Source organism: Pollicipes pollicipes, unplaced genomic scaffold (genome assembly GCF_011947565.3).
Source record: "Pollicipes pollicipes isolate AB1234 unplaced genomic scaffold, Ppol_2.1 Scaffold_2555;HRSCAF=2994_pilon_pilon_pilon, whole genome shotgun sequence".
NCBI lineage: Eukaryota > Metazoa > Arthropoda > Thecostraca > Pollicipedomorpha > Pollicipedidae > Pollicipes > Pollicipes pollicipes.
The window spans coordinates 9,364,171-9,381,112 of NW_023596136.1; the positions used below are offsets into that span (position 1 = coordinate 9,364,171).

The 16,942-nt window shown below is 51.3% G+C and overlaps 1 protein-coding gene across 1 annotated transcript; it reads right to left on the reverse strand.

Moving 5' to 3' along the window:
• Positions 1–7,473: 7,473 nt before the first annotated feature.
• On the reverse strand, positions 7,474–8,067 carry LOC119108388 (3-ketodihydrosphingosine reductase-like). The gene is made up of 2 exons (XM_037231967.1): positions 7,981–8,067; positions 7,474–7,893 (listed from the first exon to the last, which is right to left on the reverse strand). Exons 1-2 carry the CDS (start codon positions 8,065–8,067, stop codon positions 7,474–7,476), a joined length of 507 nt encoding a protein of 168 aa, XP_037087862.1.
• Between the last annotated feature and the right edge of the window lie 8,875 nt (positions 8,068–16,942).

Below are 16,942 nucleotides of genomic sequence, written 5' to 3' on the forward strand. Positions count from 1 at the left end.
TTTGGCGGCCCTGAGACCCGTGCGACCTTGTGCTCTCGCCGGACCGGGAGCCGTGCGACCTTGTGCCCCCTCCGGACGGGGAACCGGGCGACCTTGTGCTCCCGCCGGACGGGGAGCGGGCGGTCTTGTGCTCTCGCCGGAACGGGAGCCGAGCGACCTTGTGCTCTCGCCGGACCGGGAGCCGGGCGACCTTGTGCTCTCGCCTTCTCGCCGGACCGGGAGCCGGACGACCTTGTGCTCGCGCCGGACCGGGAGCCGGGCGACCTTGTGCTCTCGTCGGGCCGGGAGCCAGGCGGTGTTGTGCTCTCGCCGGACCGGGAGCCGGGCGGTCTTGTGCTCTCGCCGGACCGAGAGCCGGGTGACCTTGTGCTCTCGCCGGACCGGGAGCCAGGCGGTTTTGTGCTCTCGCCGGACCGAGAGCCGGGCGACCTTCCTTGTCCTTTGAGCCGGACGTGGGCTGCACACAGTTGCAGCCTCATTCTCTATCCTTCTGCCCTGTCAGTGGACCGGTGCCAGCTGCATGGTGTGGACGGTGGTTACGTCTGCTGTCGGCCGGGCTTCTCCCGTACGGGCAACACCGTCGAACCATATCACTGTCCCACTTGTGTCATGGTGCCCTTGACGGCTGGAGTTGTCAGGGCTATGCCTTATGGTTTAATCAGGAGTGCAGATGGCAGGACAACGTGCTAAGGTAACCCATGACCTTGACGTATTAGTTGGTGCTTAGCTGGTTGGAGGGACTTCTCATCCTTGCGGTCTGCATTACGCTATGTGACGGCCTTGTATAATGCTTACATGCGTGTGTTATGGATCACCCTTATTTAAAATCTTATCGTGGTCCATGTTTTCTTTTCTGGTTCAAATACATCTTCTCTGAGAATTCGATTAAAAAAGTGCTCACGGACTTAAAGTTTTCACCCCCCCCCCCTAGTTTTTGTTCCCTGTAGCAAATGACACTTGTCCTCATTATTATCGGGAAGGGCGTATTAAGATAGAGCATATTTAAATACGTTATAATAACTCACACCTTGCCATTCGTCTGCTTTAGCCAGGTCCGCTGGGAAAATTGCTGGTCGATTGTCGTTCGTCCCCTACAATATGTTTTGGTTTATGTCACGTCATTGCCTCACCACGCCATTTCAAATCGCTTGACATAGTCGGCCCCATCTGCGGACTTCTCCAGCTGCCTGCGCCCCGCAGCATCGACGTTTCCGCTTTTGTTCGGTGTATGCAGCCCTGGGCCAGAATAGGGCATTCCCGTGCCAGCGTTCACACTGCAGAAGCAGCCGTAAGAGGGACAGGGTCTTCCGAAAGATCGCTTATGAGCTGGACACGTAGAAAGTTGGAGTATGTCCTGATTTCTGGGTGCTTTGTTCTTTTTATTGTAATTTGTTACCACAATTTCGTTTTACGGGCGAATGTATTGGTCACGATGACGCCAAAGAAACCATAAGATCAATCCGTAGAAGACCCGTAGGAGATGCCGCAGCTTTCTACGTAGCTCCTATGCGACTTAAAAATCGGCAGGTCCCATCCGAAAGTACCGTTTTTGGCACGTGATGTTCGGCACCGTGATGTGCCGCACGTGTGCCGCTGTGCGGCCGAGCTCGTGTAGAGCTGACGCCGGCAGTGTTTGGGAGTCTCCGCTCTGGCCCGGGTATGGTCGGCCGCCTCGCTGGCTGCCGGCGGGGCGTGGCGGCAGCCAGCGAGGCGCGTGTCGTGTCGCGCCATGTTCGTTGTCACGCATGGTGTGCAAAAATGCGTGTGACGTTGCACCCAATCAACCCCATGCACGGGTGAAGAATGCTGAGCTGCTGATGTCGCTGATGTAGGCTGGCCGACGGAGCGTTATTCAGACTGGCAAAACGTTCAAGTCACACAATAATCAATAGAAGTTGGCCAGGCTGCCGACAGACCTACCATGCTGCATTCTCCACTTATGTACCGGTGGTAGTATATTGCCTTGCAAATGTCGCGTCATGCTTATATTTGAGCGATACATTGTTAGCGTTCAACTGCGTTCATAACTCGTATTTCCTATGTGTCCGCTAGCAGTAACTATTCACAATAAACAATGTTCAAATGCTCCTTTGAAGATTCAGACTACCACTCAGCATGAACAAACTTACTTTTTGATTACCTCGTCACTGTGCTATGCAGTGATGACACATTTTGTTTAGAGTCTTTAAACTATTTTAGAGTCTGGTTTATCTTTAATTGTCTGCCTCCCATCGTAGAGCGTGAACATGAGCCTCGCAATGTTGAATTCGACCCCCATACATTTGCTCAAACGCATCAGACCATGTATTCTCGTGGAAGTCCCGACATTATCAGACAGTGATCTGATGAGACGGCCTCAGGGTTTCGTTGTTCGACGCTCTCTCCGTGGCCTTACCGCCAGGTGACCATGAACAATAAGCATGCCCGGCAGTTACTGCATCTTGCCGTAAGCGGAACACCCGAATAAACGCTGTCTTGAGCCCTCGCCAGCGTGAGTATTTCAAAACTATTCGGTTAAAATTGCAACGCTTAGCATTAACATCAGCGCTTGAATTTCTTTTCACTAATGGTAACATAATTTTACGAGGAATGAAGTACAATGATGAACAAGCTATAAACACAGGCGACACAGTCTCAGCGAGTGATGAGCAGTGCATGCAGTTGTTGCATTATTATTTTCGCGTATCCGGCGGCGGCCTCTGGTATTTTTCTTTTCGCTTCTGCTAGAAACTTTCCAGTTAGTACCCATGACACAAGCACACGCGCAGTGTACAAAGCAGAGGTTCTGTTTCCGGCACTCGGGCGAGATAGCCCGGGTCATGCGCGTGTTGTCGGGCTGGCCGCCGTGGCACGTATGTATGTGGCGGGCCTTCCCCGTTACATTGAGCACGGTGGTCAGAGGATTGATCTAGTGACCCAGAGCGAGGCAGTGTCCTCCCGGATAAAACAACGGACCGGAGGGTCGGTTTGAAGACGAACCATGCCCGTGAACGTCCTGCCGCGGGTGCTGGTTGGTGCAGCGCAGTCCCGCGACAGCAGTCAGCAATTGACTCCACAGTTGCTGCCGTCTCCTGGGAAGGGAGCTGGTCGAGGAAAAGCCCACCGTGTTGCGGCCGAAACCAAAGGCCCGCCACCTACATTGGCACGCGCATTAAACTACTGGTCGGCCGCCGCGGCTGGTCCGGCGTCACGTAACGTCAACGCACGCCGTCTGTTCCAGCCGGCGCGCCGTGCCGTGCCGTGCCGTGCCGTGCCGTGCCGTGCCGTGCCATGCCGTGGAGATTGGCGTCAAGTCCCGCCCGTGCGCTGGCCCAGTGTGCAGTGACGGCTTTGTGTGGCGCTCGGGCCAGCCAGGCTGCCTTGTGGGCCGGCCCGACTGCCCGTGCGCGTGCCGCCCTTCCGCGGCGCGGGAGTGTGCGGCGGCGGGCGGCGCCTCCGACGGCGCTCGGACGCCCGGACCGGGGTGGTGCGCCGGACCCGGACCCGGGCGCGATCCGGATCGGAGGAGTGGTCCGGATCCGGCCGGCGGGCCAAGGCCGCCGCAGTGAGACAGTGGACCAGCCAGTGAGCCGGGACCAGGCCAGTGGTCGGACCGCGCCGCTCTTCGTCTCTGGCCAGGCGTGCCGCCCAGCGTCGGCGTGTGACAGGCGACGGCCGTTCCGTGTACGGGATGTTCCCAGCGGATGTCGCTCATTGTGTGCGCCGGTGCACTTGCAGGTGCACGTGCTCCGGTCACCAGTGCTGTGGCTTGTGTTCTCGAGTGTTCGAGTGGCGAGTGTTCTCATGACTTTCTTTGGTGCCCGAGGACCGAGTGTGCGAGGAGCCATGACTGCCAGCCGAAGTTTTGTTTTAACGGATGGCATGTATGGGGCTGTGCATCCGCTCTGTGTTGTGTCGATTGGCGTTGCCATAGTAAGGCTACTTGGAAAACGACTTTTGTCTTGTGGTTAGTTTGCATCTTGTCATATGTTGGTAAAGCAATATACATTTAACCTCACTACCTGGGTATATCTTTTTAATTTGCATACATTGTGCGGTGTTCCATGCCGCGTTTTCGATGCATCAAATCGCTGGTTGCTTGATACATACATTACTGAGTGATGGTTGCGTGTTGCCGTCACAAATGCATGGACCGTCAGTAGCAAGGAAATGCATCTATTCATTGCAGACTTTTAAATCTAAAACTGATCTTAACTATGTCTTCACATAAACGTGAGATTGCTCCATGCCGTTTTGCATGGAAGTTCGGTGCTAATAATTGATCGGTAGAACTGATGCATTTTAAAGCGTGAACTATTAACTCGTTAACTTTCAGTTGTACAGAATCAATGCATTTGCGTGCACACGGTTCAGTGAACATTTTTAAAGACAGACGGTTAAAAGAGTCAAAATTCTTTCAGACTTTTTAGAAAATGTATAAAATACGTCGAGGCGTAGAATAGGAAATCAAAAATTTAAGACAAATTAAGAGCGGCCAGCAACAAGGAAGGCCGCGACGGCTTGGGTCCCGCTGGCACGGGAATACTGCCAAACATTTAGCAAATGGGCGCCCGAAGACGAAGAGCAGACACCTGGAACGGTCCCTGCCCAATCGCAATGAAGAGGAACATTTCTGTTCGCCAGATTTCTTGTCATCAAAAGAGGCGAGACGAACTACAGACGGATTGTCAAACATGTGACTGAGTTTGTGAGCGACTTCACGGCGACTGTCGGCTATCTAAGCGACTTCATGGCGACTGTCGGCTATCTAAGCGACTTCATGGCGACTGTCGGCTATTTAAGCGACTTCATGGCGACTGTCGGCTCTCTAAGCGACTTCATGGCGACTGTCGGCTATCTAAACGACCTGTAACTAGCCCGTCGCTCCGCCGAGCTTCTAGATTCCGTGCCACTGTCGAGGGAACGATGCGCCGGGCCAAGTGTGAACGGCTGGCATCGTCGTTGTATATCGCTCGCGGATGAGGGGTGAGGTGCTGAGAGGGGATGGCTCGCAGTGATGGAAGTGATAGGGTCCGGACATTCCTATGGCCTGTGTGCTTCATACCGTCATTTAGGCTCATGCCTTCAATTTTGTATGTATAGTTGCGCATGGGTGTTCTTGTGACTGCGGCGCTTGCCTTGAACAGACGTTTTTGGATGACATATAAATGCATGGTTAAGATGATGGTGATGAATGGCACAGGGATGTATGCCGAACGTGATGATGAAAAGTGACCGGCATGGCACCGCGGACGAAGAACGCCTATGACAAGTGGGACTGCGAATAGATTTCATGGTCATGGTCATGTGTCATATGGTTGAGTACAAGGAATAAACATCCCACAGGTCGCGCCGTTGTGTGTGAATTGCACGGTTCTCAAGACGCGTATTAGCTACTGCGTTCAGCTGTTTATGGGCGCGTGATGTCACCACATTGGTCAACGGGTACGGACAGTTCCCGCTCATTCTGCCAGAGTGCGGATGTCACTGGTGTCGCGGCACGAGATCACGACACTCGCTTTATGGGAGGCATGTCAGGTCATGCGGGACGCACCGAGCCGCTCAGCCGTGCTGGGTCTACGCCAGGTGGTGTCACTGTCGCTCCCGCCAGGCTGGGCAGCATGACGGCCGGAACGCCTCGACAGTCGGCGAGCGGCCATACGCAGTGCCGCCCCGCTGTGCCGGCACGCTGCCCGTAGCCCCTCGCTCGGCCCGGAGGCCGGTTGGCGACCGGTGTCGACGGAGCGGCGGCGCCGCCCGGCCCTGACGGAGTGAGCGCGCGCGCGCGCGCTGGCAGGCCGTCGGCGCTGGTCGGCGCCGACCGCCAGTGGACGCCATGGTCTGGGCGGGCGTGCTGGCCGCCCTGCTGCTGGCGCGGCTGGCCTCGGCCGGCCCGCCGGCCGCCGCTCCGGTCGGTAAGTGCTCCGGGCTCGACCTCTGACAGAGGAGGAGACCTCCGTCGCCTCTGAGGACCTGCGGGCGCTGTGCGTGCGTCTCGCGGCCCCTGCGGCGGCACGCACTCGAGTCGCCTGTTGAGCGCCGGGCAACGGCAGCTTAAGTCCGAGCCTCGCACCGAGAGCCCTGTGCCCTTCAGGAGCAGCCCTCCACCCCATGCTCGCAGCCTCCTTCCCCCCACACGCGTCGGGTGACTACAAATTTGGATGTTGTTTTGGAAACGTCAACGCGCTGTTGTGCGCGTGTCGAGCAATCGGCCGCATAGACAGAGGACAAGCAGCCGATGGCGTGGACGAGTCACTGAGGGGAGGTGAGTGCCCGCAGGCAGGGCTCGGGACCAATCAGAGCGGACCTGACACCGGACGTGACGCCTCACCCCCCTCCGGCGGGGTATGCACGAAAAGGCCTGTGTGGTAGCTGCCTATCTGCGGCACAACGTTCAGTAGTCATCTGTGGCATGACTTTGTTGGATGGTGGGTACTCATTTGCGGATCTGGAGAAGCCAGGGCGATTATGGCCTCACTCCCTGCCTTCCAAAGCGGTGTAATAAGTGCGTTTTCCTCCCGGGCTTGGTTTTTAGATAGTGAGTTATGTATGGGTGCGGTGCCCGGACCGTGTCTCCTTCCTCAGCATTCAGTATTGGGCCGGCCCGTGCACTTGATCGGTAATAAGCTGTGGTAGTTCTTAGCTGTAGAAATGGGGACGAGCTAAGGATTTTTTCATGCGAAAATGACTGTCCAGTAACCTTCGTAATTATGCAGTGTATGTATGTGTATATATATATATATATATATATATATATATATATATATATATATATGTTCGTTGGTTGCTAGAATAATGTAGCAATAATCAGTTGCATTCGTAGTAATAAGTCAGTGTCAAGACATTCATGATAAAAATAGGCTGACGTGCCCGGAGCGAGCTACGATACAACTGACGAGAACCGCATGAAAGGCGTGGAGTACGGCGACTGTACGGCGGTATTTTTCAGTATCGTACCAGCCCCAGCGTAATATGATGTAAAACGCCATGGGACGCACGTGATTCGCTTCCGCAACGTGGCGGACAATGAACATAAACCATGCACACTTAAAAAATATATATTTATGCTATGACCGTTACCGTTCGGAACAAGTCCATTTCACCATCTCAGATCAAGTACGTGCGCCGTTAGTTACCTGATTTCGTGTTATAGAGTATTGCAGATAACGTCGTGTAACCCGAAGAGCGACGGAATGACAAGACGCACACTCGCATACGCGCAGTGTTACATAATCATGTCCCAAACGACCAAATCATAGATATCAAAAAGCATCGCTGCACACTTCATACTGGCATATAGATGCATACAAACAAAGGAAGTGCATAATCAACAAAAGCCATTTGGCCCGGTGGTGGACGTAGAAGTCCTGCTTCTACAAGCGTTCGCCAGTTTGCTCGCGGCTGGCATCCGTTGCACGTGACAAGTTACGCGGTCATCTGCCGTACTGGCGACTAGAACCGGCCTGCGTAGCGGCGTCGACCCTGCCCCGGCCATCACTCGCTCTTTTTGCTTTCGTCGCGCTTGTTCATGCAGTCGCGCACAATGCCGTCCCAGGAGTAGTGGAAGAAGGCGACGACCAGGCGGAACAACGGCATGAGCAGCACCTCGCGCGCTAACTGGCCGGCCGAGCTGACCGGACCCATGCCCAGACCGACGGTGGTCATAAGCATGCCTTCCGAGCCCACTGTGCTGGTAATGTTTCCGCGCATCATGTCGCGCAGCAGCTGAGCGGCCACCTCGTCCGGCGAGAAGAGCCCGGCCGTGGCGCAGATGAGCCGCGTCTCCTCCGGCTTGGTGCGGTTCTCCTCCTCGAAGCCGGCTGTGTCCGTGTCGGGTGGGTAGCAGAGCGTCACGCCCACGCCGTACGGCTTCAGCTCCTGCGCCAGCGTCTGGCCCAGCCCGACCAGCGCGTACTTGGAGGCGCAGTAGCCGGCGAAGCCCCACAGGCCGACCACGCCGCCGAGCGAGCTCACTAGCGCCAGCCGGCCCTCGCGCCGCGCCTTCATCGCCGGCACCACCGCGTGCAGCACATTCACCACGCCAAAGTAGTTGACATCCATCAGCCGGCGGTACGTCTCCAGCGGCATCTCTTCGAAGCGCTGCGCCAGGGCGAAGCCGGCGCAGCAGGCGGCCAGGTGGATGGGCCCCAGTTCCTGCTCGGCGCGCGCCACAACGTTGCGCACGGCCGCCGCATCGCCGGCTACGTCCACAGGCAGGCAGAGGACGCGCGCGCCCGGCGTGGCCGCCAGCAGCCGGGCGCGCGCCGCCTCCAGCCGAGCCGCGTCGCGCGCCACCAGCGTCACGTGCGCGCCGTGCCGCGCCGCCAGCAGCGCCTAGGCTGCGTCCGATGCCGCTCGAGCCGCCCGTCACCAGCACATGGCGGCCGGCCAGCGCATAGCGGCGCGGCCAGAGGGCGGCCAGCAGCCGGCGGCCGGCCAGCAGCAGCAAAAGCGCGGCCAGCGCCGCCAGCAGCAGCCACCACATGGTGCCGAGCGATGGACGTGAACGCGGGGCAGTCCCGAGCGTGGGGCGCGTCCGACCGGCGTGGAGCGCGGCAGACTCGTGTGTGACCCGGCCGGCGGACGGCGGCTGAAATTACAGGACACGTGCAACTGACAGCTGTGGTAATTGGCCCCGATAGCGGGGTCGATACGGCGTAATGAGCTGATTAGCGCGGTCCTCCTGGGACAATGAGCTGAACGTTTAGCCGAGAGTGACGTCGGCTGGGAGTGGGCCCAATCTCGCCTTTCATTAGCACCGTCGTCAGCCATCAGCGGTGAAGAGTGATCGCTGGTGACGCTTCGCCCGCGCGCGCTGCTAGGGAGGAGTCCCAAAGTGCAAGGAGACCGAAGTTGTTCACATTTATAAATGTGCTGAAACCACCTATGTCATGGAGGTCATTCATTCATTCATTCATTCATGGTTAGTCAACACTCAGCGAAGCAACGATACGATAACGCGATAGACGATAGTGCTGGTGCATTCGGCAAACGGCGAAGAAACCCATGTCCGTTACTTGGTTATCCCAGGATGCAGCTCTCCCAAACACTTCATCTGAACACGTGAAACCCCAAACCCCTGTTATTGGCCCTGTCGCACACCCAATACCGATCCTAAACACATTCAGCAGGTCCCTGTCAGATTATCGACTTCATGCTGCGGATAACTGCAGCGCTGTGATCAGCGTGCCTGGTCCGGCACGATATCCATACGCGAAAGAGCTCCAAATCGCCGGTTCCGCGACGTCATTATTGCAAATATCTTCACAGACTGGGTGCCTAGTGAACTTTGAACATATTGGTGTAGCTGTTGTCGTGAGACAAACACCGACCCAAAAGTTGCAGAGCCAGCGTCGTCATCATTGCCGGGCGCCACCGCGTGCTTGGGGTCCGGTCCGGTCGGCCAGTCAGTTTTAATGGGCTTGTTTCCTCGCAGCCACTCATTGTACCTATGTCGTTGTCCTAATTCCCAAAAGGTTGTGCTGTTACACTCACAGCGTGCTTGGAGACAACCTGTTTGATCAATAAAATTTGAAATTCGCTCGATTTGAAGAGAAAGTTGAGAAAAGATCGTAATTCAAACAGGCCAGGAGCATGGTTCGCAAGTGGGTCTTTATATCGGGGACGCAGGGTGGCAGTGACGCGGGACAATCGCTACCTGAGGCGGAGGGAACGGACAATCCGGCCGCCAGCAGTGTGGGTCTTAATATCGGGGACGCAGGGTGGCAGTGACGCGGGACAATCGCTACCTGAGGCGGAGGAAGCGGACAATCCGGCCGCCATCAGTGTGGGTCTCTATGTGCGCAATCAGTAATGTGCACCAAAGCAACAGGAGTGGTGATTGTGGAGTGTTTTTAAGGACCCAATGTCCCATATGTACAACTGGAGCACATAAAGACACAAAACAGGCAATCCATGATAAAACCATCTAATGACAAACAATAGCAAATCCATCTAACAAACCATAGTGAAACCATTTTCTACCAAACCTAGTAAAACCATCTTCTAACAAACCATAGTGAAACCATATAACAAACCCAGTAAAATCATCTAACAAACCATAGTAAAATCACCTAACAAACCACCACAAAGCTATCTCCCAATTCACATCCTTCGGCACCTCAGCTATGTTTCGTGAAATTGGGAAAGATATTCCAGTCTGCATGGGTGTGCCTGGAAGTGGAGTAATGACAGCAAAAATGTGATATTTATGAATGCATACTTCCATCCTTGACCAGTCCTTTTGCTTTGCCTGAGGTGTGCTGGAGTGACATCTTATGACACATCTGCAACAAAAGTTGAAGTTCCCAGCTGATGGCACATTCCACAGCATCTTTCCACTCTATATGTCTGTGACTTGTTTCTGCTTAAACATCTGAACAGACCACAACATAGTTTTGTGGTACATGCTGGACATGAGCACATATCAAGGTGTTATGTCAGAATAAGGATTTTGAGAGACAGAGCTTGATTAGAATGCATTAGGACAACTTTTGCCTTTGTTTGTAAGCTGTTTTTGGTCAGAATGAGGGCCAAGAGGCAGGGGACCCTGCCCCCCTGCCTGCAACCCATAAATTAGTAATGCCTGACCACCTTGTCAGAGTGGGGGCATAATGCACTCAAACAATTGGGCACGACTTGATGACCTCAGCTTTCTGCACCAAGATGGACAACCAAAACCTATTTAGACCAACTGGTGGCATATAGCTCCAAAGGCAAACAGAGCTAAAACCTGAGGAACTTGACCCTGGGTGATTTTATTGCCTCAAGACTTACAAACCTTCAATCTTAGCAGTGTACTGCATGCATGCCTGTACTAAGCAGCCCTGATTTGATCTATCCAGAGCACTAAATAAACAAGATGCATGCAGCATTACCATTGCAACAAAAATGTCAGGAATAATGTAAACCACATAAGGCAAGAAATCAGAGGGCATATAAATAATAAGCATGACTGTGTGTAATAGGCAGGTAATGTCATATTCATTTTTAGCAATGGTTGCAATTTTACATGCATTGTTCAGCATAGCTGACAGAGATGTGGTTGGTGATATAATAGCCATGCCTATAAAAACCTATCACTGTGCCAACTTAGAAAAACTTGAGAACCATGAGAGAGCCATGAGACATGAGAACCTGCTAGCAAGCATCTCAGTTATACTCCAACAACAATCATTCTGCAAATATTGGCTTTAGGGTAGTATGTCTATGATAACCAACATCCGGTGAGCATTGCATGTTGACACCTGTCACAGCAGTCTACAATGTTACTGCCCAAACCAAAGCATGAGTAAATGTCTGTCTGTTAAATATGTGTCTTGATGGTTATCAATCAGCTCACTATAACCAGTTTAAGTGAACTAGCAAAAATGAAATTGCTCTTTTATGGTGCAGTGTTCAGTATAATATTCTGACCATGCCTACCTGTTCAAACTACAGCCGTCATATCCCCAACAATGCTGTGTAGATGCCAAATACAAGTTCATGATCCCTATAGATATTACAGCAGTATTGGAAATTGGGTTTTGGTTCTTGGAGGAGAGAACAAAAATATTAAAATTGCAGCTTGTAGTGAGAAAAAATGGCCCAAGGGAGTTTGCACTGCATTCACAGCTGGCACTAAAGGACATTCTTTGGCAGCAGATGATGGTAAACAACATGCTCTAGCTGGTCTCAGTGATTGCCAAAGACCATTAGAAACTGGATACTTGCAATTTTAAAATTTTCTAGCTTCCTAAGTAAGTGCTTCCTTTCTGTCTATGCTTGCACCTACCATATTTTTTAAGCTGAGCTGATAGAAAATTGCTGATATTGATAATTCTTCTGTAAAGGTGTCAGTCCCAATACAGGCTGATAGAAGCAGATGCTCAACATTTTGTGCACCAGTTGCACCATTCCCTGGAGCACATAATGCTATGTTTATGATTGAAATATCATGCAAGCCACAATGTAAATAGGAGCATCTGGGGCATAGTAATTAGTGCAGTTACATTCTAGCTAATGTGCAATCTTTCTCACCCAGAGGAAAGATTCTGGGGTCATGTGATACCTGCCTAGGCTTTTATTGAGCTAGATGTACTTAATTTGAGAACAAGTGTGTAGTTTCCTATTTACTTGGATAGGATGGCACTCCCCAACTGAGGAAAAAAAACTTGGTCAAAATCAGGTAGAACATGGTTTGCACCATTCCTTAGGGATACGAGATTTCTCTGCTCGCCCGCTCCACAAAGTTATGTGCAAAACTACACCACCTGGGACGTCGGGCTGCTGCGTGATCGGGGCTCGGAGGCCAATGCAGCAGGGGCGGAGGAATAATTTCCTCCTCACAGAGCAATCCAGCCGCGTAAAGTTAGCATCACTGCATCTACTTACCAGCGTTGAGTCTGAAACAATACTTTTCGCAGTGTATGACAATGAGCTAAATTTATGTATTGCTTTATCCACACCACCCAGCCGCCCCACCACCGCCCCTCGTGCGGCTCCTCCAAAACAAGGTCGGTTGGATACATAACTGGCGCGCAAGCAAGATCAGTCTTCAACGACAGAGCCGCTGTACGCTATTAATCGGTTTTACTATTGCTTTTTAGGAACTTTCCTATTTTGTTAAAAATAATGGCCGGTAAAACCTGGCTAAAATAAAGGTGAAATCTCAAAAAACCTAAAAAGTCAAATAAACACACCAGTAATAGTTATGTTCAACGGAGAATAAGAAACCCTGCTTTAGCTTTATACTCAGGTCATGATTTTGTGGCGACGCTCTGTAGACCGATAGAAAAAATTCCATACTTTTGTTTAATGACCCTTTTATGCATTTCCATCGCGTATTCAGCTCGGATTTATTCGTAGAAAATATGCCTTCTCTCCAATGCTAAATCCTCCCCAAGGGTCGGAGACTCGCAGAGTCGTGGTTTTCCGCGTGCCCAAGAGAGTGTTTGGGATGGTATTTGACGTTTATATCATTCGTTCTATATAATAACATTTTTTGATAGTTTTAAATGGTACTTTGATGAAATTTTATATAAAAAGAATAGAAATCATTTATTCTTCAATCTAGGAGTATTGACACTATATTTTGAGGTACATGTCATTATGACATCATGTACTTTCGTATCACATTTTCTTGCGTGGCAATGCTTTCTACGTGTAATCCAGAAACGTTCAATACTACGGCGTAAGAGATATTCTCCGCGCTCCTCCCTGATCCGTCAAAAGACATTTGTTGTTTTGGGTGCGGGCTCGGGTCCGGTATGTGAGCGCATCGGTGTCGTTGGACGGTAGGTGGATTAAACATGTGCTGGTGAGCAGCAACATACCTGGACACTGAACGCATTGCAAGGGAAGATTGTGTGTGATATGGTAGAGAGATTCGGCCGTAACTCGCAAGCAGTGTCCCTCGTTCAGTCGTGAGTGTGGTGCACGATGCTGTTGAAGTTGCAGAAACAGGTTGCCTTCATCCGACGTCCCTCACAGAGAACAATTTTTTACATTATGTCCAGTGTGTATTTGTGGAGAGCAAAATGTATTGGAGCTAAAAACACTAAGACCCAAGTTTCAGACACTGTAGTACGGCAGACGAAAAGATCGCACCAAGATGTGGTCAGTAAATATCTGTCGCAGCCAGGATCCGGTGCGCTAGTTGCTGACTGTATCCAAAGGTACCAGAGGGGACTACGCAGGCGTGACGTCACAAGAGGCCTAAATTTTGGTAGCCCGTAGAATGGTTTTTGGTTGAAAGTACGCAAAGGTTGGTAGATACTAGTAACATGATCACGAATTGAAATGTCGCCAATGATCTGGGTAGGAATCCTGTTCTACATCTTCACTTCAATGCTATATGAATAGATATTGTACATTTTGTATTTAAAGCCTTCTAAAGACAAATGAATACAACGATCCGCTTCCACAAATAAGCCCTACTTAAACACTTCGTTTTTGCTGGACCAATGCAAGGCCTCATTTTCCCCTCGACAGACTTAAAGTCACCTCCGATGGGGGGGGGGGGAATTTACTTCCGGCATACGGCCAGGCAACGATTACGTTAAGCCGGCTTATGCTGTTCGGTGCAAAGGGAAGGATATTTTGAATTGACGCTACATTAACCCGGCTCATTTTTGCCCAGCAAGATCATAGCAAGTAAAGCAGACCGCAGCAGTAGATATATTTATTTCATGACGACACAACGCATTCAGTACGTTTGAACGACAAGTGAGCCTCCTTACCGGTCCTTCTGCCTTACTCCTAGGGTGCCGCGAGTCTTGTGTGGGGTGTCCTTGTCAGCGGTGGCCTTAGCTCAGCTGACTTGTCGGCGACCTGTGCGATGGATGGATGCCGGGTCGCTTCAACGCAGCAACGGGGAGATCAGTCCCGGGCTCCGCTGCCCGGCACGACCTTGTGCTGTGTGATGTTACTGAGTCCTGGAAAGTCCTAACTAAGAAGAACCAGGACTCCTATAGCGACTCCTATAGCAAATAGCGAAAACCCTGCAATCTCTGCCAAATTATGCAGGAATAAACCCTTTGTTTAAATGATGGTATCTAATCCTGTGCTGTGTAAAAACTCAAAGAGCAAAATGATCAAATCAGGATAAGAATCACCGAGGAGAGAATGGAGGTTGAATGGAAGCCGATAAGCGTTGGTGTAATTGATGAGCGGCTGCTTTGATCGTTGATATACCGGACACATGAGGAGTAAGCGATTTATTGTGAGTGGGATCTCGCAGCGATGGCAGCAGAGGAGTGTGTTCGAAACGGTGGTAGCAGGTGATTTTGGTGTGACCGATACGCAGTCTGGCAAGCAGCACTTCCCTGAGGCGATTATCTTGATACATTGTCAGTGGGTTTGACTGGGTACTGGTGGTGATGAGCGCGTTGATCCCACTCGGATTGGTGAAAGAGACGGAAGTGTAAATTGATGACTGCTAGAATATCAGAAACCGGACAATGAAGGTGATTACGTTCCGGAAGCATGAGACTTCGTTTTGCTTCTTCGTCAGCATTGCTGTTTCTATGAATATTTACGTGTCTAGGTATCCAGAGAAATTAACGTGAGTTTGTTGAGGAAGGGAGCAGAGCGTTCGTCGTATGTCGTTTAAGGTTGGATGAGATGAATTATGAAGTGATGAGAGCTTGTAACGACGAATGAAAGTCGTTGCATATGACTGCGCTTTGTAGATTACCCTGCTTGATGTAGAGCAGGGCTGCCAGGATTGCTGTTAGTTCAGCCGTATACACAGTATTGTAATTTGACAGGCGGTTTGATTTGTGGTAATTATGATGTACGAAGGCAGCTCCTGTGCGACCATGGCATCGGGAGCCGTCAGTATAAATAAAGACGTGCTGGTCATGTTTTCCTTTGAGCTCAGCAAACAGTGCTTGGACTTTGGTTTCTGATACGTCTCGTTTTTTGTGTTTAAACAGAACTAGATTACATTAGGTATATGGTCGCCACAATAGCGTCGGGGACTGGGAGTTGGGTTGCAGGGAATGTCCGGGAGATTGAGCGCTCGCTGCGTTCGAATAACGCGAGTACTGATGGTTGGATGCTGGAGTTCCGCGTTGGTAAGTGTGCGGTTGGGGCGGAAGTGTGCGAGGGTGTTGTATGTTGGGTTACCAACGTGTGCTGTGGCGCGTGCGTAAAATCTGAGAAGGTGCAATTTTCGTCGGTGTGGTAGGGAGGGGATATTTGTGTCCGCGAGCAGATTTGGGACCGGGGAGGTGCGAAGTGCACCAGTCACTATGCGGAGGGCTGCGTTCTGGATGGTCTCCAGGGTTTCGACTTTTTTGGAATAAATGTCATCAAAAGCAAAGCCGCTGTATTCCAAGATCAGGCGCATCAGGGAGGTATAGAGGCGGAGGAACGGGGGTCTGTCAGCGCCCCACTCCCGCCCTGCTATGCATTTCAATATGTTCAATCGTCGGCGCAGCGTTGGTTAAGGTCAGCAAAATGAACATTGCAAGTAGGACGATGATCTAATGTTATTCCAAGGTATTTAAAACTGTGAACTAGAGGAATTATTTCACCACCAAGATTCAGGGGGCGGGAGGTTGAGCATTATTTTGCCTAGAGAAGATAATTGCAGCCGACTCTGCGGGTGAAATCTGCAGTCCCCACCGTACACACCACGCATGAATGTCATTTACAGCTAATTGTATAGAATGCAGTGCGTGACTGACATTAGCATGCGTATGCCAAACAGCCAGGTCGTCCGCGTATATATAAGAATAATGAAAATGTGGATAAATATTATTAACGTTATTGAAAACATCATTGATCATCACAAGGAACAGGGTTGGAGACAAGACACTGCCCTGAGGAAGACCGTGATCCTGCGCCGTCGGAGAAGAATGAATATTTCCGCAATGTTCAGAGAACGTCCTATCAGTAAGGAAGTTTTTAATGAAAGCGGCGAGCCGGCCGGGAACTCCAATTTCATGGAGTTTAATGAGGAGGACACCTGTATTTACCCTGTTGAAAGCAGCTTTTAAATCCACGAATAGTGCTACCGTACTTGATTTAGTCTGAATTCCGAACTGAATTGAATCCATAATGTGGACCAGGCTGTCCGCCGTAGGGCGGCCGGGACGAAAGCCGTTCTGAAAAGGTGAAAGAAGGTGATTTGACTCAAGGAACACCCTGTGTGTGGAACGTACTGGCGCGCTGAGGCTAAAATATTGTTTAGAAATGTAAGGAGGTCGGGAGTCGTGCCTGGAGGGTGTGCATCATCTATATAATTTTGGAAAAATGCCCAGCCCGCGCTGAGAACACCCCATCGGGGAAGAAAATTAGTTTTTTTGCCCTGATGGGAACTCTAAATTTATGTGGATTGGGTAGTGGTCACTAAAAAGCAGGTCCGGTTGAACATTATGCGTAAAGAGTGGTGTTATGCGTGGTGTTGTCAAGGCCAGATCTGTAACAGAGTATGCCACTGTGCCTCCGTGGTGATGTGCATGCGTAGGTGTCAGTC

Coding starts and splice junctions, on each gene's coding strand:
- LOC119108388 (XM_037231967.1), bottom strand. CDS start 8,067: ATGCCGCTGGAGACGTACCGCCGGCTGATGGATGTCAACTACTTTGGC. Junction 7,894..7,980: donor CGGTGGTGCCGGCGATGAAG/GCGCGGCGCGAG, acceptor TGCGCCTCCAAG/TACGCGCTGGTCGGGCTGGG.